At 44.4% G+C, this 23,832-nt stretch overlaps 1 protein-coding gene across 1 annotated transcript in view; it reads left to right on the forward strand.

Annotated features, from left to right (window-relative positions):
* IGFBPL1 (insulin like growth factor binding protein like 1) overlaps positions 1–23,488 on the forward strand; it is a 115,478-nt gene extending 91,990 nt beyond the window's left edge. Inside the window, exons 3-5 of the mRNA XM_069766638.1 lie at positions 1,347–1,463; positions 1,576–1,735; positions 23,350–23,488. Of these exons, the coding sequence (XP_069622739.1) occupies positions 1,347–1,463; positions 1,576–1,731 (273 nt within the window). The 3' untranslated portion in view covers positions 1,732–1,735; positions 23,350–23,488. The remainder of the gene's footprint in view (positions 1–1,346; positions 1,464–1,575; positions 1,736–23,349) is intronic.
* Positions 23,489–23,832: the final 344 nt, after the last annotated feature.

A 23,832-nucleotide genomic window follows, 5' to 3' on the forward strand; every position in this document is an offset into this window, starting at 1 on the left:
TGCACTATACTACGTGGACATGCATATTCTAGAATATCTGATGCGTTAGAATCGGGCCACCAACTAGTCTACTATATAATCGTCTAATTTTGTCTGTTTGTCTGTAACGGAAATCCCGCGTCGCTGATTGGTCGCTGGCAGCTGGTGAAACCAATCAGCAATATTGGCGCAGTCCGGCCGCGAATTGGCACGGGATTTGAACCACAGTTCGCTGATTGGTCGCGCTCGGCCGGCCGCGACCAATCAGCGACAGGCGCAGTCCGGCCGTGAATTGGCCCGGAATTTGAACCACACTTCGCTGATTGATTGGTCGTGGCCAGCCGGGCGCGACCAATCAGCGTTATTGGCTCTAGATTTAAACCCCGCTGCGTTGATTGTTCGCACCCGGCTGGCCACGACCAATCAGTGATATTGGCGCGGGAATTAAACACCGCTTCACTGATAATGTATATATTTTACCTGGAAAATCCTGTGTATTCATTGCATTATTCTTAAATCTTCATAAATAAACTACCTACATATTCTAGAATACCCGATGCATTAGAATCGGGCCACCATCTAGTTGTAATATAAACCTCTGTGGACTTGAATTTGCACAGAAAATTTACAAGATATCTGCCTCCTCTCAATATGACCTTAAAGTGGCCATATCACTGATCCAGTAACAGGTGCTGTATAGGTATGAATACAACATTCTACTAGGGTGGAATATAGCTTACATTTTTTAATTGGATTATTAAAATATAATTTAAAAAAATGTTTTTTTACCACTTTTATTGGTGATTGGGTTCTTAAGGGCAGCACGGTGGTGCAGTGATTAGCACTGCAGCCTTGTAGCGGTGGGGTCCTGGGTTCTAATCCCACCCAGGACAACATCTGCAAAGAGTTTGCATGTTCTCTCCGTGTTTGCGTGGGTTTCCTCCGGGTTCTCCGGTTTCCTCCCACATTCCAAAGACATACTGATAGGGAATCTAGATTGCGAGCCCGTCGGGGACAGCGATGATAATGTGTGCAAACTGTAAAGCGCTGCTGAATATGTTAGTGCTATATAAAAATAAAGATTTTTATTAAAGTGACCATAGGCATATGATACCTGTTAGCCTCTTGTTTGCATATGTCAGTTTTGTCTGACCCCTCTATACACATGTCAGCTTGTATTGGCAAAGTAGAGAATAAGTGGTTATCAGGCACAGACATGAAATTGCGAATGCTTCACTCTAAAATCAGAGTAGTCCTCCTAGTGAGATCTTATGTCCATACCAGCCTACGTCTTTTTCTCTGCTTAACTATGATAGCTATTATTTCTTAATCTAATGTCATGTTTTTTACATGTTCCTTTTTTTGAGGTCACTGAATCGCCAAAAGGAGTAAGGCTATTTGATGAGCTTCCTGGAGACAGAGTTAATGTTGCGGTTCAAGTTCGTGGTGGTCCCTCACGTCATGAAAGCTCTAGCTGGGTTATGGTGAGCTCTGAGCAATAAGATATATACAGCGGAATGTGTCAATGCCACTGTATTAATATAAGTGATATACTGTGACCATATATGTGACAAAGACAAATCATCTTTTCTTTAGATCAAGCCATTGACAAAAGAAGATGAAGGAACTTACCAATGTCATGCAACTAATATGGTTGGAGATGCCTTTGCTGAAGGGTCAATCAAGGTTTCACAACATAGCATACGCAGGATGAAGAAGAACCACCATTCCAGCTCTGAGGTCATTGTTTAATCAGGTAATAGCCTACTATCACAGTGGGTTAAATAAGTATTGAACATGTCACCAATTTTTAAGTAAATATATTTCTAATGGTGCCATTGGCATGAAATTCTCACCAGATGTTGGCAACAACTCATCCAATAAGAACAGGGAAATAAATTGAACCATAAATGTCCATAAATTATGTGTAGTAATGCGAAATAACACAGTGAAAAAGTATTGAACACATGAAGTAAGATAGGTTAAAAAGATATGGAAAGTCAGGACATCAGCTGAAATCTATCAGTTTTATAAAGCAATACTGCCACTTAGTGAAAAATAAAATCAGCTGGTTCAATTTATGGCCTATAAAAAGGTGTTTCATTACCAAGATGCCACATAAGAAACCTCTCATGATGAGTAAAACCAGTGAGCTGTCTCAAGACCTTCACAATTTTATTGTTGAGGAACATACTCAAAACATAAAAAATGGTGTTGGTTACAGAAGAATTTATAAACTATTCGGGTTCTGGAGAGCACTGTTGAGGCCACCATAATCTGGAAGTGGAAAGAACATCATTTCACCATAAACCAGCCACAACCAGGTGCAAGCTTTCAGACAGAGGAGTGTAAAGAATTATCAGAAGAGTTGTCCAAGAGCCAAGGACCACCTGTGGAGAGCTACAGAAAGGGTACCGTCACACTAAGCGACGCTGCAGCGATACCGACAACGATGTCGATCACTGCAGCGTCGCTGTTTGGTCGCTGGAGAGCTGTCACACAGACAGCTCTCCAGCGACCAACGATCCTGAGGTCCCCGGTAACCAGGGTAAACATCGGGTTGCTAAGCGCAGGGCCGCACTTAGTAACCCGATGTTTACCATGGTTACCAGCGTAAACTTTAAAAAAAAAAAAAACACTACATACTTACCTTCAGCTGTCTGTCCTCCGGCGCTCTGCTTTCCTCTGCACTGTCAGCGCCGGTCAGCCGGAAAGCAGAGCGGTGATGTCACCGCTCTGCTTTCCGGCTGACCGGCGCTGACACAGGATGCAGGAGGAGTGCAGAGAAGCAGAGCGCCGGGGATAGACAGCTGAAGGTAAGTATGTAGTGTTTGTTTTTTTAACGTTTACGCTGGTAACCAGGGTAAACATCGGGTTACTAAGCGCGGCCCTGCACTTAGTAACCCGATGTTTACGCTGGTTACCAGTGAAGACATCGCTGGATCGGCGTCACACACGCTGATTCAGCGATGTCAGCGGGAGATCCAGCGACGAAATAAAGTGCTGGACTTTATTCAGCGACCAACGATCTCCCAGCAGGGGCCTGATCGTTGGTCGCTGTCACACATAACGATTTCCTTAACGATATCGTTGCTACGTCACAAAAAGCAACGATATCGTTAACGATATCGTTATGTGTGACGGTACCTAAAGACCTGGAATCAGCAGGTGCAATCGTTTCAAAGAAAACAATAGGTAATGCACTTATCCTCCAAAGCTTGTATGCACACAAAACTCCATTGCTGAACGAAAAGGCATGTTCAAGCGCCTTTACAGTTTGCTCAACAATACTTACTTAGCCTGTGAAATACTGGAAGAATATAGCCTGGTCAGATGAGACCAAAATTGAAATGTTTGGATGCCATAATATACATCATGTTTGGAGGCCAAAAGGACATTTCACCAAGTGAATGATCCCAACGTGCAGCACTGGGATCCTGGGTTCAAATCCCACCAAGGACAACATCTGCAAGGAGTTTGTATGTTCTCCCCGTGTTTGTGTGGGTTTTCTTGGGTTCTCCGGTTTCCTCCCACATTCCAAAGACATACTGATAGGGAATTTAGATTGTGAGTCCCATCTCGCTCAGCAATGATAATGTATGCAAACCATAAAGTGCTGGAGAATATGTTAGTGCTATATAAAAATAAAGATTATTATTATATCCCAACCAAACAACCACACTCGACTGGTTTCAGAGAAAAAAAAATCTGCTAAAATGGCCCAACCAATCACCTGACCTGAATCCAATAAAAAATGCATAGAAGGAACTAAAGCTCAGAGTTCATAGAAGCCCACAAAACCATCAGGATTTGAAGAGTGTTTGCATGAAAGAATTAGCCAAAATCACAGCTGAGAAATGCATGCGACTAATTTCTCCAGACAGGAGGCGTCTGGGAGCGGTCATCCCCAACAAAATCTTTTGTACGAAATATTAATTAAATTTCAATAAGCGTGTTCACATTGACACACAACTTAATTTATAGACATCTATGGTTTGACTTCACTTGCGTGTGTGGATTGGATGGGTTGTTACTGACATCTGGTGAAAATTTGATGTCAATAGCACCTGTAAAAATATATTTATATAGAAAATTGATGAGATGTTCAATACTTATTACACCCAAAGTATATGGAATACAGTAGTGGTAGTTACAGTGGCAAAGGGGGTGCTAGTAGGTGCTAACCATAGACTATCACAAAAGATTATTTGACCCAAACCCCATATTGGGTATATAAAGGCAAAAATTAGAAGTGACAAATATAATTAAGTAAAATTAAATATATTTTATTGATAAATAGATTAAAAAAGTATCAGATAAAAATCAGGAATAGCTACAGGAAAAATGGAGGCTGGAGAAGCTCATTAAGGGGTATGTATAGCAGCAAAGTTATACAGTAGGTGCGCGACGTATTCAGACCCCTTTAAATTTTTCACCCTTTGTTTCATTGCAGCCATTTGGTAAATTTAAAAAAGTTCATTTTTTTCTCATTAGTGTACATTCTGCACCTCATCTTGACTGAACAAACCCAGAAATGTAGACATTTTTGCTAATTTATTAAAAAAGTAAAACTGAAATATCACATGGTCATAAGTATTCACACCCTTTGCTCAGTATTGAGTAGAAGCACCTTTTGAGCTAGAACAGCCATGAGTCTTCTTGGGAATGATGCAACAAGTTTTTCACACCTGGATTTGGGGATCCTCTGCCATTCTTCCTTGCAGATCCTCTCCAGTTCCATCAGGTTGGATGGTGAACGTTGGTGGACTGCCATTTCCTGGTCTCCCCAGAGATGCTCAATTGGGTTTAGGTCAGGGCTCTATCTAAGCCAATCAATAATGGTCACAGAGTTGTTCTGAAGCCACTCCTTTGTTATTTTAACTGTGTGCTTAGGGTCATTGTCTTGTTGGAAGGTGAACCTTCGGCCAAGTCTGAGGTCCAGAGCACTCTGTAAGAGGTTTTCATCCAGGATATGTCTGTAGTTGACCGTATTCATGTTTCCTTCAATGGCAACCAGTCATCCTGTCCCTGCAGCTTAAAAACAACCCCATAGCATGATGCTGCCACCACCATGTTTCACTGTTGGGATTGTATTGGGCAGGTGATGAGCAGTGCCTGGTTTTCTCCACATATACTGCTTAGAATTATCACCAAAACGGTCTATCTTCATCTCATCAGACCAGAGAATCTTATCTCTCATAGTCTGGGAGTGCTTCATGTGTTTTTTAGCAAACTCTATGTGGCTTTTCATATGTCTTACACTGAGGAGAGGCTTCCGTCGGGCCACTCTACCATAAAGGCCTGAATAGTGGAGGGCTGCAGTGATTGTTGACTTTCTGGAACTTTCTCCCATCTTCCTACTGCATCTCTGGAGCTCAGTCACAGTGATCTTCGGGTTCTTTTTTACCTCTCTCATCAAGGCTCTTCTCCCACGATTGCTCAGTTTGGCTGGACGGCCAGGTCTAGGAAGACTTCTGGTAGTCCCAAACTGATGTTTCAGTTTTTCTTTTAGAATAAATTTACAAAAATTACTACAGTTCTGTTTTTTTTTTTTTCAGTCAAGATGGGGTGCAGAGTGTACATCAATGAGAAAAAATGAACTTTTTTGAATTTACCAAATGGCTGCAATGAAACAAAGAATAAAAAATTTAAAGGGGTCTGAATACTTTCCATTCCCACTGTAAACTAAAGAATACACACAAGTGGGTATTTGTACTTGCAACAGAGCCATCATTTATAACAAAGGTTACAAAATAGTAAATAATAATAATAATAATAATAATAATAATAATAATATAAAGTGCTTATGCTTACAGGGAGACTATAAACATTAAAATAGAAGGCTGTCATAAAGATTGATGTACAGTACAAGTTTATCATTCTCCATAAATAAATAATTTCTATCCTGTAGATGCAAACAATTGCACATATAATGAAAACAGGAACCTTAAATACATCAGGTAAGTGAAAAATTACAACATGAAGAGCAGACTCACCACAACCTTGTCAAATGACAAATGCACTCACAGGGTGCAGCAGCCCCCCGATGATAAATGCTAAAGCAGCACAGGTGCAAGCTACTGATGAGAGCAACCACCCACAACATAAAGGGGCCCTGCTGCACCCTGCAAAAAGATGATAAAAAGTGCAAAAATTAAATAATGTATATAATACATTAGATGAGGTATTAGTTACAATTTTGGCCAAAATGGATAATCATCTTTTTGCAGGGTGCGGCAGGGCCCCTTTATGTTGTTCCTTGTGTGTTGCATGTATATATGTATGTATATATATATATATATATATATATATATATATATATATATATATTGTGACAAAACACTCTGGGATCGCCTTTGCTGGGGTCAAAGGACACGTGGTTTGTGCATTGAATCTGAGGCGTACAGCAGGTTTCTGAGCAGGCTGACCTCAGGTCAGATTTATTAACGTGAAAGCAACACAAAAAACAAAACATAAAAATAAACCCTAGCCTGTCCGGCACTAACTAAACAAATACGTTGCTATCTCAACAACTGGGGGGGCTTCTCCCACCCAGCTAACATCATACAGATCTTGAGCAGAGCTCTTCACTCACGTTTGTCTCACACAGGCAGGCAATCTGTGTGCCCCAGGCAGACACTGGAAACACCCAGCTGGTCATCTTTTATTCCTGCAATCATTAACCCATTAGCACCCTGAAGATACTGAGTGGCCTAATTCACATAGGACAAACACCTGGGTGAGATATACCTGCCTCCATCTACCACACCAGCATGAGTCTTACATATCCCCCCCCCCTTGCTCAGACCACTCTGGTCGAGCAAGAACACTTTTGAAACAGTGCACTCGGGATAGGGCATCGGCGTTCCCCATCTGCACCCCAGGTCGGTGCTCCACCGTAAAAGAGTAAGCCTGCAGGGCAAGGAACCACCTGGTTACCCGACTATTACGGTCCTTGTGGAGGTGCATCCACTTGAGAGGGGCATGGTCTGTAACCAGCCTAAACTTCCTACCAGCCAGGTAATACTTGAGGGAGTCGAGAGCCCATTTAATGGCTAGGCACTCTTTTTCAACCACGGCATACCTCTGCTCATGTACATTCAGTTTCCGACTGAGATAGAGGACCGGGTGTTCGACTCCGTCCCTCACCTGGGAAAGTACAGCTCCGACACCAGTATCAGAGGCATCAGTTTGTACCACAAACTCGCTGCTGAAATCAGGAGTCACTAGTACGGGCTGAGAGCACAAAGCCCGTTTCAGGCTGTGGAAGGTCTCTTCAGCAGCTGAGGTCCATTTTACCATGACGGAACCCTTCCCCTTGGTAAGATCCGTCAAGGGAGTAGCCATGGCTGCAAAATTGGGTATGAACCGGCGATAATAGCCGGCAATCCCCAAGAAAGCCTGCACTTGTTTCTTGTTCACTGGTTGTGGCCAGCCCTGAATTGCCTGTATTTTGTCGATCTGGGGTTTAACCACTCCTCGGCCAATCACGTAGCCCAAGTATCGGGCTTCTTCAAGCCCGATGTGGCATTTCTTGGGGTTTGCCGTTAAACCTGCATCTCGCAGGTCATCAATCACGGCTTGTACCTTCTGGAGATGAGTTTCCCAGTCCATGCTGTAAATTACGATGTGATCCAGGTAGGCAGAAGCGTACTGTCTGTGAGGCCTCAAGACTCGATCCATCAATCTCTGGAACGTTGCGGGAGCTCCGTGAAGTCCAAACGGCATATAGACATACTGGAACAGACCTTCCGGTGTAGCAAATGCCGTCTTCTCTCTGGCCGCCTCGGCCAGAGGAATCTGCCAGTACCCCTTTGTTAAATCCAGGGTCGTAATGTATCGGGCTTTACCAAGCCGGTCGATCAACTCATCGACCCGGGGCATAGGGTACGCATCAAATTTAGAAACTGCATTCAGTTTCCTAAAGTCATTACAAAACCGGATGGAGCCATCCGGTTTAGGTATCAACACAATTGGACTGGACCAGGCGCTGTGTGACTCCTCAATGACTCCTAAGTCCAACATTGCCATCACTTCCCAGGAGACGGCTTCACGGCGGGCTTCCGGAATCCGGTAGGGCTTCACATGAACAGTGACGCCAGGCTCTGTGACAATCTCATGTTTCACCAACTTCGTCCGGCCAGGTTTTTCGGAGAAAAACTGTCGGTTCTGTAACAAAAATTGCTTAACCTCAGATTTTTGTCGTTCTGAGAGAGTCTCAGCAACCTGCACCTCTGGTACAGTAGGTGAACAAACCGGACGGGGCAGATCCGCCGTTAGGGCAGAGCGGTCTTTCCAGGATTTTATCAGATTCACATGATAAATCTGTTCCGGTTTTCTCTTACCCGGCTGGTACACTTTATAGTTCACTTCACCAACTCTTTCTCGGACCTCAAATGGGCCCTGCCATTTCGCCAGGAATTTACTATCCACCGTAGGGATTAGGACCAACACCCTATCGCCGGGTGCAAATGTACGGACCTTAGCGCCTCTATCATAACTTTGCCTCTGTGCTCCCTGGGCCTGTAACATATGGTCCCTAACAATGGGCATGACAGCGGCAATACGATCCTGCATTTGTGTTACATGGTCGATCACCGTTTTAAAGGGAGTGACTTGACCTTCCCAGGTTTCTTTTGCGACGTCCAGCAGTCCCCGGGGACGACGGGCGTACAACAGTTCGAAAGGCGAAAATCCTGTGGAAGACTGGGGAACTTCCCTAATGGCAAACAGCAAATAGGGTAACAAGTAATCCCAGTTCTTCCCATCTTTGTCTATCGCCTTCCGGAGCATCTGTTTTAAGGTTTTGTTGAAGCGCTCAACCAGGCCATCTGTTTGAGGGTGATAGACAGACGTACGCAACGGGTCTATTTGTAAGAGCCTGCAGAGCTCCTTCATTACCCTCGACATAAAGGGAGTCCCCTGGTCGGTGAGTATCTGTTTTGGAATTCCCACCCGACTAAACACTTGTACCAATTCCTTGGCGATCGTCTTGGTAGCTGTGTTACGCAAAGGGACGGCTTCCGGGTAACGAGTGGCATAGTCCACGATGACGAGGATATGTTGGTGCCCACGTGCGGATCGGGGAAGGGGCCCAACCAAATCCATCCCAATTCTCTCAAAAGGGACCCCGATGATAGGAAGGGGTACCAAAGGGCTACGGAACTGAGATTTAGGGGCCGCGATTTGGCACTCTGGACAGGACTCACAATAGTTACGCACATCACAATGTATTCCAGGCCACACAAAACAATGCAATATCCTTTCTGTGGTTTTCTGTACCCCCAGATGTCCCCCCATTATATGTCCGTGGGCCAAATCCAGTACCTTCCGCCGATAAGGTTTGGGTACCACTAACCGTTGCACTGTGTCTTCCCCTTTTTTTTCTACCTGGTAGAGCAAATCATTTTCAAGAACCATATACGGGTACGCTAGCCTAGTGTCAGGTTCTACGGGTACCCCATCTATCATTTTTACATTTTTCCTAGCCGGAGTCAGGGTAGGATCTTTCATTTGCTCGCTGTGGAAGTCATCCACCTGGACTCCCAAATCTGGCAGGCAGGGTGCCGGATGGCTGTCTGCCTCCGCCTCTCGCTGAGGTTCCTCAGTTTCCTCTGTTTCCCCCGCCATGACGGAGAAGGGGTACTGAAGGTTAGATTCATTAACCTCCCCAGCAACATCTTCCTGTGGGGTCTCCTCTAGGGACTCGGGACCTCCAGATGGCATGGGAGAAGATTCACGGGTACAGCTACCGTGAAGGAGTAACTGATTCTCCCACAACTGCCAGAAATAGGGAAAATCCCTGCCCAGGATTACATCATGTAACAATGCGGGAACGAGTCCCACTTTGTGCTGCACTGACCCATAGGGAGTAGAAATCCATATGACCGCTGTTAAGTACGAGCGGGTGTCACCATGCACACACGTCACAGAAAACTTGTTAGACGGACCAGACGGAAGTGCCACCAGACTAGCTTTCACCAGAGTCACCACACTTCCAGAGTCTAGTAATGCCACAACATTTTTCCCATCAACAGATAATTCACACAGGTGTTTCACTGTATCATTTTGACCCGCATTCACACTCACTAGCTGTGTAACCAAAGACATGCGTTTTCTAGAGTCTATAACGTCGCACTGCATGGGTTCAGCGGTAACAGGACAGTTCGCAGAAACATGACCCTTCTCATGGCAGCGGAAACACCTAACAGGTCCCCTACTGAGACCACCGTCCAATACTCTTGGTCTCGGAGTGCGAGCAGTCCCGGACTCCTCCCCCACAGTTTTAAGCGATTTTCCTTCACCCGTGGTCCCTGGAACAGTCTTACCGGTTCCACGAGGAGGAGGCACAGTCCGGGGTTTGGCGGTGTCGTCGGGAAGTCCTTCTGCCACGGAATAACGCTCGACCAACTCCACAAGTTGATCCGCTGTCGTGGGATTTCCTTGGCTTACCCACCTTTTCAGCGCTGGGGGTAGTACTCTCAGGTACTTGTCCAGGACAACCCGCTGGATTATTTCGGGTATTGTCAGTACCTCGGGTTGCAGCCATTTCTTTGTCAAGTAGATCAGGTCGAACATCTGAGACCGCGCTGGTTTATCTTGCTGGTATGTCCACTGATGTACCCTCTGTGCACGGACAGCCGTCGTCACACCCAGCCGGGCCAGGATCTCAGCTTTCAGCTTCTCAAAGTCCTGAGCGACCTCCGGGTCCAAATCATGGTAAGCTTTTTGGGCCTCGCCGGAGAGAAACGGGGCAATCAAATCGGCCCATCGTGCCTTCGGCCACTTCTCTCTCAATGCCGTCCGCTCAAAAGTTGTCAGATATGCCTCGACGTCATCTTCTGCAGTCAGCTTTTGCCAGTATCGACTCACATGGATCCTTCTGGACTCTGCTTCCGGGTCAGCGTCAGGCATGCTCACCAGGCGCTGCGCCACCTGTTGGAGAAGTTGGCGGTCTGCAACCGTCATGTCCAGTAACTCCTTCAGCTGTGCGGCCATCAAGCGATTAGCTTCGTGCTGTGCGGTAGTGGCCTGCTGCTGTACGGCAGTGGACTGTACTAAGGCTTTCACCACGTCTTCCATGCTGTCGCCTGTGCCACGGTATGCCCGCGTTCTCCACCACAATGTGACAAAACACTCTGGGATCGCCTTTGCTGGGGTCAAAGGACACGTGGTTTGTGCATTGAATCTGAGGCGTACAGCAGGTTTCTGAGCAGGCTGACCTCAGGTCAGATTTATTAACGTGAAAGCAACACAAAAAACAAAACATAAAAATAAACCCTAGCCTGTCCGGCACTAACTAAACAAATACGTTGCTATCTCAACAACTGGGGGGGCTTCTCCCACCCAGCTAACATCATACAGATCTTGAGCAGAGCTCTTCACTCACGTTTGTCTCACACAGGCAGGCAATCTGTGTGCCCCAGGCAGACACTGGAAACACCCAGCTGGTCATCTTTTATTCCTGCAATCATTAACCCATTAGCACCCTGAAGATACTGAGTGGCCTAATTCACATAGGACAAACACCTGGGCGAGATATACCTGCCTCCATCTACCACACCAGCATGAGTCTTACAATATATATATATATAGTGCTGGACGGCCCACCTGCTAATACTATGGGCGTGATCAATACGTTGTCCAGACACTATGCATCACATTTATCTGTGTGAATAGTGTCTTATGCAAGCCTTACCTTTGTGCATTTTTGCTACTAGGCAGCCAACCCTTCTAATGTTTGGGCGAGTGGGTGGTTGCTCTCATCAGTAGCAGGGCGAAACGTGCGCGTTGGGGCAGGGGGCTGAGTCCTCTCCCATACAGCAGCTTAATTTAAGGTATATCTGTGATTTCATGTTGGGTTTTGTCTATCTTTGTGTCTATAAACTTATCCTCACTGCAGGGGATCTCCGTCTCAGTTTTATTATGTGCCTTTACTTGCAAAACCTGGGGGTTATTTCTACTTGAGCCCTTTATATTCCTGTCACGGAGCGCCACCTGGTGGTGTAAGAAGGAAGCTGATTAATGTCTAGTAAGTAACTTCACAGTATTTGTGCAATTGCTTGTGTCTACAGGCTAGAAATTATTTATTTATGGAGAATGATAACCTTGTACATAAGTCTTTATGACAGCCTTCTATTTTAAGGTTTATTGTCTCCCTGTAAGCATGAGCTCATTATTATTATTATTTACTATTTTGTAACCTTTGTTATAAATGATTGCTCTGTTGGAGGTATAAAAGCCCACTTGTGTGTATTCTTTAGTATATAACCTTGCTGCTATACATACCCCATAATGAGCTACTCCAGCTCTATTTTTCCTGTACCTATTCCTAATTTTTACTTTTTTTTAATCTATATATCAATAAAATATATTTATTTTTCTTAATTATATTTGTCACTTCAAATTTTTTCCTTCATGTACCCAATATGGGGTTTTTGGCAAATAATCTTTTGTAGTAGTCTATGGTTATGTAGAAATGTTGCTCATTTATGAGTAAATGTTGATCTAGGGGACAACTTTGTTATGTACTAAGTACTAACCATGCAGGGTTTCCAAACTTTTGCATCAGTCCATTTTCCTTTTTGTAATCTTTAAAATGTAAAAAATGAAAAAAAATATATATATATTGTGCCTAAAATATAAAGGAAATGTCTCATCTTTAACTTTAGTCATTTCAGAGATCATTTCATCTTCAAATTGCTTAACTGTTCACAATAACAGTAATTTTGACCACAGGCTCCCAAACTTTTACTTGCCACTGTATGTCTATAAACTACTGAAGATAAATTTTGCTGGGATGGCATTGTACATTTTTATACACTAAAGAAGCACTCCCATTACCTTTTTTTTTCACTAAATCCATGTATGATGTGTAACGTCAGTGTGTTATTATGCTCACCTACCACCAATGTCTCTGGGATCCAGAACCGTTCCAGTCCTCTTCTGTGTGACATCCCCGCTCTTCAGATTCTCTGGGCCACGCTTGGGTCTTTTGCAATGTAAGCCTATGGAACCGTCTTCTGACGCTCCATGTACTTACATTGTAAAAGTAACTTCGGATTACGCAGAGCACAGTGCAACCTGGAGAGATTGAAGAGAAGTGTTGTCACCGAGAAGAGGAGCAGAATGACACTGGATACCGGAGAAAGCGGTAGAAAGTAAGTATATTAACACAATGACACTACCCTGCATACACAGATTAAGAGAAAATGCAAACTTCATGGTAGTGCTTCTCTAAGTAGAAACTAGTTGTTCTGTTTCTAATTGTAAATAGTGTTGAGCATTCCGATACTGCAAATATCGGGTATCGGCCGATATTCGCTGTATCGGAATTCCAATACTGAGTTCCGATATTTTTGCGATATCGGATACCGGAATCGGAAGTTTCCATAGTGCAATGATGCACTATAATGGAGTCTGGGTGGTGCGTGGGCGGAGACTGCGTGTGTGTGTGTGCGGGCGGGGTCTGTGCATGACCGTGAGGGCTCTGTGCGTGCCTGCCGGGGCTCTGCGTGCCTGCCGGGGCTCTGTGCGTGCCTGCCGGGGCTCTGTGTGGCCTGCCGGGGCTCTGTGCGTACCTGCTGGGGCTCTGTGCGTACCTGCTGGGGCTCTGTGCGTACCTGCTGGGGCTCTGTGTGGGCTTGCCGGGGCTCTTTGCGGGCTCGCCGGGGCTCTTTGCGGGCTCGCCGGGGCTCTGTACGGGCTTGCCGGGGCTCTGTGCGTGCCTGCCGGGGCTCTGTGCGTGCCTGCCAGGGCTCTATGCGTTCCTGCCGGGGCTCTGTGCGGGCTTTTCCGGGGCTCTGTCCGGGCTGTCGGGGCTCTGGGCGGCTTGCCAGGGTTCTGTGCAGGCATCGTCCGATGGGACTACAAGTCCCATCGGACGATGCCTGCAACAGTGACAGTGATTGACACATTAGCCATCGATGGAACAGTAGTAGTCCCATCATCCGTCTAATGTGTTGAATGTAAAAAAAAAAAAACTACATACATACTAAATACATACTACATACATACAACATATTACATACATGTATACTACACACATACTACATCAACATACATACAACATACATACTACATACATACTACATACAACATACATACTACACCTACATACATACATACTTCATACATACTACATACAGTGGGGCAAAAAAGTATTTAGTCAGTCAGCAATAGTGCAAGTTCCACCACTTAAAAAGATGAGAGGCGTCTGTAATTTACATCATAGGTAGACCTCAACTATGGGAGACAAACTGAGAAAAAAAAATCCAGAAAATCACATTGTCTGTTTTTTTAACATTTTATTTGCATATTATGGTGGAAAATAAGTATTTGGTCAGAAACAAAATTTCATCTCAATACTTTGTAATATATCCTTTGTTGGCAATGACAGAGGTCAAACATTTTCTGTAAGTCTTCACAAGGTTGCCACACACTGTTGTTGGTATGTTGGCCCATTCCTCCATGCAGATCTCCTCTAGAGCAGTGATGTTTTTGGCTTTTCGCTTGGCAACACGGACTTTCAACTCCCTCCAAAGGTTTTCTATAGGGTTGAGATCTGGAGACTGGCTAGGCCACTCCAGGACCTTGAAATGCTTCTTACGAAGCCACTCCTTCGTTGCCCTGGCGGTGTGCTTTGGATCATTGTCCTGTTGAAAGACCCAGCCACGTTTCATCTTCAATGCCCTTGCTGATGGAAGGAGGTTTGCACTCAAAATCTCACGATACATGGCCCCATTCATTCTTTCATGTACCCGGATCAGTCGTCCTGGCCCCTTTGCAGAGAAACAGCCCCAAAGCATGATGTTTCCACCACCATGCTTTACAGTAGGTATGGTGTTTGATGGATGCAACTCAGTATTCTTTTTCCTCCAAACACGACAAGTTCTGTTTCTACCAAACAGTTCCAGTTTGGTTTCATCAGACCATAGGACATTCTCCCAAAACTCCTCTGGATCATCCAAATGCTCTCTAGCAAACTTCAGACGGGCTCGGACATGTACTGGCTTAAGCAGTGGGACACGCCTGGCACTGCAGGATCTGAGTCCATGGTGGCGTAGTGTGTTACTTATGGTAGGCCTTGTTACATTGGTCCCAGCTCTCTGCAGTTCATTCACTAGGTCCCCCCGCGTGGTTCTGGGATTTTTGCTCACCGTTCTTGTGATCATTCTGACCCCACGGGGTGGGATTTTGCGGGGAGCCCCAGATCGAGGGAGATTATCAGTGGTCTTGTATGTCTTCCATTTTCTAATCATTGCTCCCACTGTTGATTTCTTCACTCCAAGCTGGTTGGCTATTACAGATTCAGTCTTGCCAGCCTGGTGCAGGGCTACAATTTTCTTTCTGGTGTCCTTTGACAGCTCTTTGGTCTTCACCATAGTGGAGTTTGGAGTCAGACTGTTTGAGGGTGTGCACAGGTGTCTTTTTATACTGATAACAAGTTTAAACAGGTGCCATTACTACAGGTAATGAGTGGAGGAAAGAGGAGACTCTTAAAGAAGAAGTTACAGGTCTGTGAGAGCCAGAAATCTTGATTGTTTGTTTCTGACCAAATACTTATTTTCCACCATAATATGCAAAAAAATGTTAAAAAAACAGACAATGTGATTTTCTGGATTTTTTTTTCTCAGTTTGTCTTCCATAGTTGAGGTCTACCTATGATGTAAATTACAGACGCCTCTCATCTTTTTAAGTGGTGGAACTTGCACTATTGCTGACTGACTAAATACTTTTTTGCCCCACTGTACATACTACATACAGCATACATACTACATACTACGTGCATACTACATACTACATACATACTACATACATGCTACATACATGCTACATACATACCACATACAACATACATACTACATACATACATACTACATGCATACATACTACATACATACTACATACATGCTACATACATACATACTACATACATGCTACATACTACATATATACTACATATATACTACATAATACTACATACATACTACATACATACATACTACATACTTACTACATACATACTACATACTATATTCCTCCGCCACTGTAAAAAAAATAGTCCCTAGTCTCACTTTTGGCATTGCTGTGTGAGAAATTTTCCCACGCAGCAATTACCATAAAGGTGAGACTTTGTCCTAAGGTAACCTCTCAGTGATGCACTGCAGGAGCCATTGTCTCCTGTCAGTGTGTCACTGAGGTGTTATGATCCGGTGACTACATACATGCTACATACTACATATATACTACATAATACTACATACATACTACATACATACATACTACATACATACTACATACATACTACATACATACTACATACATACATACTACATACTACATACATACTACATACTTACTACATACTTACTACATACTTACTACATACTTACTACATACATACTACATACTTACTACATACTTACTACATACTTACTACATACATACTACATACTATATTCCTCCGCCACTGTAAAAAAATAGTCCCTAGTCTCACTTTTGGCATTGCTGTGTGAGAAATTTTCCCACGCAGCAATTACCATAAAGGTGAGACTTTGTCCTAAGGTAACCTCTCAGTGATGCACTGCAGGAGCCATTGTCTCCTGTCAGTGTGTCACTGAGGTGTTATGATCCGGTGACCTTGGAGCTGCATGAGAACTTTCACTGGAGAAAGTGGCCACTATACTGACCGCAAACCTGAACTTAACACCACAACTAGAAGTAGCCGTGGAGTGTACCTAGCACACCTAGACACCTCGTCACAGCCGGAGGACTAAATACCCCTAAAGATGGAAATCGGAATACTATCTTGCCTCAGAGAAAATCCCCAAAGGATAGACAGCCCCCCACAAATATTGGCGGTGAGTCGGAGAGGAAAAAACATACACAGGCAGCAAAAACAGGATTTAGCACAGGAGGCCACTCTAGCTAGATAGGACAGGATAGGGCAGAGTTCTGTGCGGTCAGTATTAAAACCCTTCAAAAAATCCACAGCAGAATATACAAAAAACTTCCTACATCTAACTAAAGATGTAGGAGCGTATATCTGCAACTCCAGTGAACCCTACAAACAGAGCAGGAATAAACTGAAACAAGCACACAGCAGTGTGCCACAGATACAAAAACAAAACACTTATCTTTGCTGAATTTGGCAGCAAGCAGGAGAAGCCAGAAAGAGATCCAACACTTCACAAGGAACATTGACAACTGGCAAGGGCTAAAGGATCCTGCACACCTAAATATCCCAGTCAGAATTGTAATTATCCGATACACCTGGCCAGGACTGTGAGTCAGAGACAACTGCATTCCCACCAACAACCACTGGAGGGAACCCAAGAGCAGAATTCACAACACTGAGGGTCCTATAGAGCCGTGACATCACCCGACATCACCCGACATTACCCGACATTACCCGATGTCACTGTTCTATAGGGGAGATCATCGTGGGACACTCGTTATTAATTGGACTACGGCGGACAGGTAGTATACGGTTTATTATTGTTTTTTGCAGGCGCTGAAGTATGGTAAGTATGGTTAAATGAAGAATATTAAAATACTTTTTTCCTAATGTGTGTGTGTTTTATTAGCCCTTTCCTACTAGTGGATTAATAATGGGCAGCGGATGCGTTGAAAAACTGCATCCGCTGCCCACGTGGTGCACAAATTTCACAACGTGCGTCGGTACGTCGGCCCGACGCATAGCAAAGGACCCGTACCGATGCAAGTGTGAAAGATTCCTTAATGAGCGTTGAATTTAAAAAAAAAAAAAAAAAAAACGGCGTGGGCTCCCGCGAAATTTTCTGCGCCAGAGGGGGAAAGACGACGGCCTGGGGCCAATATTTGTAGCCTGCTATGAATATCAGCCCGCAGCTGTCTGCGTATCCTTTACAGGCTATTAAAATAGGGGGACCCCAAAATAAAATGACCTGAGGTCCCCCTATATTTTATAGCCAGAAAGGCTATGCAGACAGCTGTGGGCTTATATTTATAGCCTAGAGAGGGGCCATGGATATTGAACCCCCCCCCGGCTACAAATACTAGTCCGCAGCCGCCCCAGAAATGGCGCATCTGTAAGATGAGCCAATTCCGGCACTTAGCCCCTCTCTTCCCACTCCCGTGTAGCGGTGGGGTATGTAGTAATAAGGGGTTAATGTCACCTTGCTATTGTAAGGTGACATTAAGCCGGGTTAATAACGGAGAGGTGTCAATAAGACGCCTATCCATTATTAATCCAATAGTAATAAAGGGTTAATAAAACACACACACATTATGAAAAAAGTATTTTAATATTCTTCATTTAACCATGACAATGGCTCGTGCAGTACATCACTGAGAGGTTACCTTAGGACAAAGTCTCACTTTATGGCAATTGCTGCGTGGCAAAATTTCCCACACAGCAATGCCAAAAGTGAGACTAGGGACTATTTATTTTACAGCCGTGGAGGAATACAGTGCGGAAGGATACCTTCCTTCCGTCATTGTGTTCCTGGAGCCCTGGAGAGCGGTCACATCAGCTGATGCTGCCGTTCTCCACGGGAGATCGTCGTGGGACACTCGTGGATTTCTGCGGACAGGGAGTATATTGGTTGTTTGTTATTTGATTATTTTTTACAGGTGACATTGGCTTTGGGAATCAAAGTGACAAGTAATGGTGAGTATGTACTCTATGTTATGTGTACTGTATGTCTGTATGTATGTATTGTATGTAATGTATGAATGTAATGTATGTAGTATGTATGTAGTATTTTTTTTTTACATTCAACACATTAGCCGGATGATGGGACTACTACTGTCCCATCATTGGCTAATGTGTCAATCACTGTCACTGTTGCAGGCATCGTCTGATGGGACTTGTAGTCCCATCGAACGATGCCTGCACAGACCCCCGGCAGCCCGCTCAGAGCCCCGGCAAGCCGCACAGAGCCCCAACAAGCCCGCACAGAGCCACGTCAGCCCTCACAGAGCCCTGGCAAGTCCACACAGAGCCCCGGCAGCCCGCACAGAGCCCCGGCAGCCCGCACAGAGTCCTGGCAAGCTCACACAGAGCCCAGGCAGCCTGCACAGAGCCCCGGCAAGCCCGCACAGAGCCCCGGTAAGCCCACACAGAGCCCCGTCACGCCGCACAGAGCCCCGGCATGCCACACAGAGCCCCGGCAGGCACGCACAGAGCCCCGGCAGGCACGCACAGAGCCCCAGCAGGCACGCACAGAGCCCCGGCAGGCACGCACAGAGCCCCAGCAGGCATGAACAGAGCCCCGGCAGGCCGCGTAGAGCCCCAGCAGGCCGCACAGACCCCCGAGACGCCCACACAGACCCCGTCCGCACACTGGTCATTGGTGTCAGCTGATGGGACTACTACTGCTGATGGGAGCATTCATCAGCTGGCACCTGCACTGTAAATAAATCATTTTAAAAAAATGTGGGTTTTCCTGTATTTTTGATAACCAGCCAGGCAAAACTCACAGCTGGAGGCTGCAACCCTCAGCTGTCAGCTTCAGCAAGGCTGGCCATCAAGACTAGAGGGGACCTCAGTCCCATAATTTTTCATTATGTAAATAAATAATTTAAAAAAAATGGCCTGGGGCTGGTATTCTCAGGCTGGTAAGGGGCCATGGATATATGCTACCCCATAACTAAAAATAGCAGCCCACACACCCATAAAAGGCAATCTATTAGATTCTAGTGCTTTGCCCGGCTTTTCTCACTTGCCCTGTAATGGTGGCAAGTGAGATGGGGTTGTTGTCACCTTTGACATCAAGCCCACGGCTTAGTAATGGAGAGACATCTATAAGACACCTATCCATTACTAATCCTATTGTTATATTGTAAATAAAGACATAGCCAGAATAAAGTATTTTATTTGAAATAAAACAAAACACACTTTTCAATTTTTATTTTAAAATAACAAAACACAGTTATACGCAGTTAACACAATGTTAGGTTTCGAGTTCCTGCCGCTGCACAAAGGGAATCTTGAACCATGTCTGCTGCAGTCTCCCATTCTCCTCCAGCCACAGTGGAACCTGCTCAGCGGAGACATCAGTTCCATTGTCTTGCTCAGCCTGATACTGTGCAAATGGTTACTGTTGCCTTTCCAGGCTCTGCCCTTGTAGCCAGCACTAGTCAGCGGCGAGCAGGCTTTTCTGGGACTAAGTCCTGCTTTTTCCGCACTGAGCATGCCCACGGGAGGTCCTCTCATTGGAGGTCGGGGGCCACACGCTCAGGCCCTGTTGCAGCTCCTATTGGTCCACCAGGAAGGTCCTGTGGAGCTGCAATTATAAAAGGTTTGCACGGACATGCGCTAGAATCAAATGTGTTTGGCTTATGCCTGTGGATACTCTACCACTCTATACATATGTGGTTTTAGGCTGTAGCTTTGGGACTGTACACTCAGGCAGGCAGCTAACATCAGGGAAGGCAATTAGCCTTGGCTTAGCACCTGGTTCCATCATGTGTGCGGTTAACACAGAAGAGTTCCAGGGCAAGCACAACCCATAGTTAAGGTAATAGTTTTGTGTACAGTGTGACTCTGTGAGTCAACAGAGATCGCTTCCAGTTCACACTGGATAAAGCTTAACCCACGTGTGAGCTCAGAGGTTATCCGCTGTTACTTTGCAGCAGATATCTCTGCACGATGGACCACGGGCTGCGAACGCACCTTGTAGCTACCTATCTATACAAGGTGCATTCCGCTAGCCCTAACACACCCATTCCTTTAAATCCCTCATCTCCTGTGATAAAACAAAAATAGAAACCAACAATATCCCTCACCTGTCCGTTTTTCTGTCCCACACCGTAATCCCTGTTTGGGGATAAACAGTTTTCAACCTGGACGGTGCCAAGATGTGACCATCCAGGCCAAGAACCACTGAGGAATGAGCTGCTGCGAGCACAGCATCAGTGACCAGTGTTAAAGTCATCGAGGTTATCGCCGGTCCCTGAGGCTGCATTCTTAGCCAGGCCAATGACCTGCAGTGACCTTGGGGAGATAACCACTAGCAACGTGAGAAAAAGTCTCATGGTGCAAAGGTGAGTTCACTGAGAGAATTTCACTGCAGTGAACTTGTCTCTGCACCGTTCGCCTCTGCCCATCTCTACTCCTGAGTCATTTAGTAGCAAGAGAAAAGTTGGTGTAGAGAATGGCAGAAGTTACCTTGCTCCAAATTTAATCTACCCTATGTATCAAACAAAGGGCATAGAACTCACCAAGTGCAGTTCAACACATTTATTTCAACAGTAGCATACAACTGAAGGCTAGTGCGGCACAGGTCAGCGCTTACATTGCCAACCAATGTTTACCTGTTGCTTTCTGGAATAATTTATGGAACTGCTGTGCTAAATGGGCGGGTCTTTAGTAGATACATACAGTTGTGCTCAAATGTTTACATACCCCATCAGAATTTTTGCTTTCTTGGCCTTTCTGCAGAGAATATGAATGATAACGCCAAAACTTTTTCTCCACTCATGGTTAGTGGTTGGGTGAAGCCATTTGTTGTCAAACTACTGTGTTTTCTCTTTTTATATCATGACAACCCAAAACATCCAAATGACTCTGATCAAAAGTTCTCACACCCTGGTGATTTTGGCCTGACAACATGCACAGAATTTGACAAAAATGGGTTTGAATGGCTGCTAAAGGTATGATCCTCACCTGTGACCTGTTTGCTTGTAATCAGTGTGTGTGCGTAAAAACTGAGTGAGTTTCTGGGATCCAGACAGACTCTTGCATCTTTCATCCAGCCTCTGACGTTTCTGGATTGTGAGTCATGGGGAAGGCAAAAGAATTGTCAATGGCTCTACGGGAAAAGGTAGTTGAACTGTATAAAACAGAAAAGGGATAAATAAAGATATCCAATGAATTGATAATGCCAGTCACCAGCGTTCAAACTGTGATCAACAAATGGAAAATCAGGGGCTCTGTAAAAATAAAACCACAGTCAGGTAGACCAAAAAAATTGTCATCCAAAACTGCCAGGAAAGTTGTTCGGGATGCAAAGAAAAACCCACAAATAACATCAGCTGAAATATAGGACTCTCTGAAAACTAGCGGTGTGGCTGTTTCAAGAAGCACAATAAGGAGACACTTGAAGAAAAATGGGCTGCATGGTTGAGTCACCATAAGAAAGCCATTACTGCGCAAATGCCACAAAGTATCTCTCCTACAATACGCAAAACAGCACAGAGACAAGTCTCAAAACTTCTGGAACAAGATAATTTGAACTTTTTGGCCAGAACCATAAACGTTACATTTAGAGAGAGGTCAACAAGGAACATCATTCCTACTGTAAAGCACAGAGGTGGATCGTTTTGGGGATGTGTGAGCTACAAAGGCATAGGAAACTTGGTCAAACTTGAAGGAAAGATGAGTGCAGCACATTATCAGCAAATACTGGAGGCAAATTTGCACTCATCAGCCTGGAAGCTGCACATGGGACGTACCTGGACGTTCCAACATGACAATGATCCAAAACACAAGGCCAAGTCGACCTGTCATTGGCTACAGCAGAACAAAGTGAAGGTTCTGGAGTGGTCATCTCATTCTCCTGACTTCAATATCATTGAGCCACTCTGAGGAGATTTCAAGTCTGCAGTTCATGCTAGACAGCTAAGGAATTTACAGGAACTGGAGGCTCTTTGCCAAGAAGAATGGGCAGCTTTATCATCTCAGTAAATAAAGAACCTCATCCACAACTATCACAAGAGACTTCAAGCTGTCATTGATGTTAGAGGAAGGAAAAGTACGGCTGATTAGGGCACTCAGACCAAGACAGACACTTGTTTTAGATAAAAAAGAAACTTCTTTACTTGGTCATTATCTCCTCACAAATCTTTTCGGCAGTGTATCCGCCTTCATCAGGTATGACCAGTGTAACAAACAAGGGTTATTTTTCAAGAGAGCTAAATCAATTATCTAATTTTGATAAATTAACCCCTTCCCAGCTTGAAATTAGATGTTAGAGGGGGCAATACATGGTAATAAAAAATGAGGTATGTGAACTTTTGATCAGGGTCATTTGGATGTTTTGGGTTGTCATTATGATTTAAAAAGAGAAATCACACTAGTTTGACAATAAATGGCTTCACCCAACCACTAACCATGAGTGGAGAAAAAAGTTTTTTGATGTTATCATTCATATTCTCTGCAAAAAGGCCAAGAAAGCAAAAATTCTACTGGGGTATGTAAACTTTGGAGCAGAACTGTACTTCTAAAGGGACTACTGTTTAGTACCTCTATGATTACAATATCTGTGTCTCATTACAGTACCTCTTCCTAGTGCCACCAATGCTGTTTCTCATCTTCTTTATGATCTTCATCTTTTTTTTTATGAAGAAACATCACTGATTTAGTTTTTCTTTATTTTTCTACAGGACTAAAGACCATTGGATTGTACAACATTTTGATGACTTAGTTATGTATAAGACATGTAGAAATAGTTTTATATCGGTATTATGATGTTTTTGTACAATCTTTATAATTGAAAAAGTTTAATAAAGTTTCATAGCTAAATTTCATAGTGTCATGGGACTTAAATTCAGCCCTGGAATTTCAAAGCACACAGGTCCATGCTATCACAGCTTCATTCCCCAGATTGGGGTCGCTATTCCTTATATTACCCTGCCTGCAGGAAATCAAGATTTACTACGAGACCTATGTTTCCAATAATACTGCTACATAAAACCATGACACTAGCATAGACTAAAGTGATCAATAATCACAACCAATGAACAAGTGCTGATATTACCACCATATAGTGACCATAAGATGATATCATTTCTGCCCCAGAGCTCTACAGACCATGTTTGTGTGTACTGCAGGTTCCCACCATTGAACTTCTTGATGATCAGAGTGAT

Source organism: Ranitomeya imitator, chromosome 1, assembly GCF_032444005.1.
Source record: "Ranitomeya imitator isolate aRanImi1 chromosome 1, aRanImi1.pri, whole genome shotgun sequence".
Lineage (NCBI taxonomy): Eukaryota > Metazoa > Chordata > Amphibia > Anura > Dendrobatidae > Ranitomeya > Ranitomeya imitator.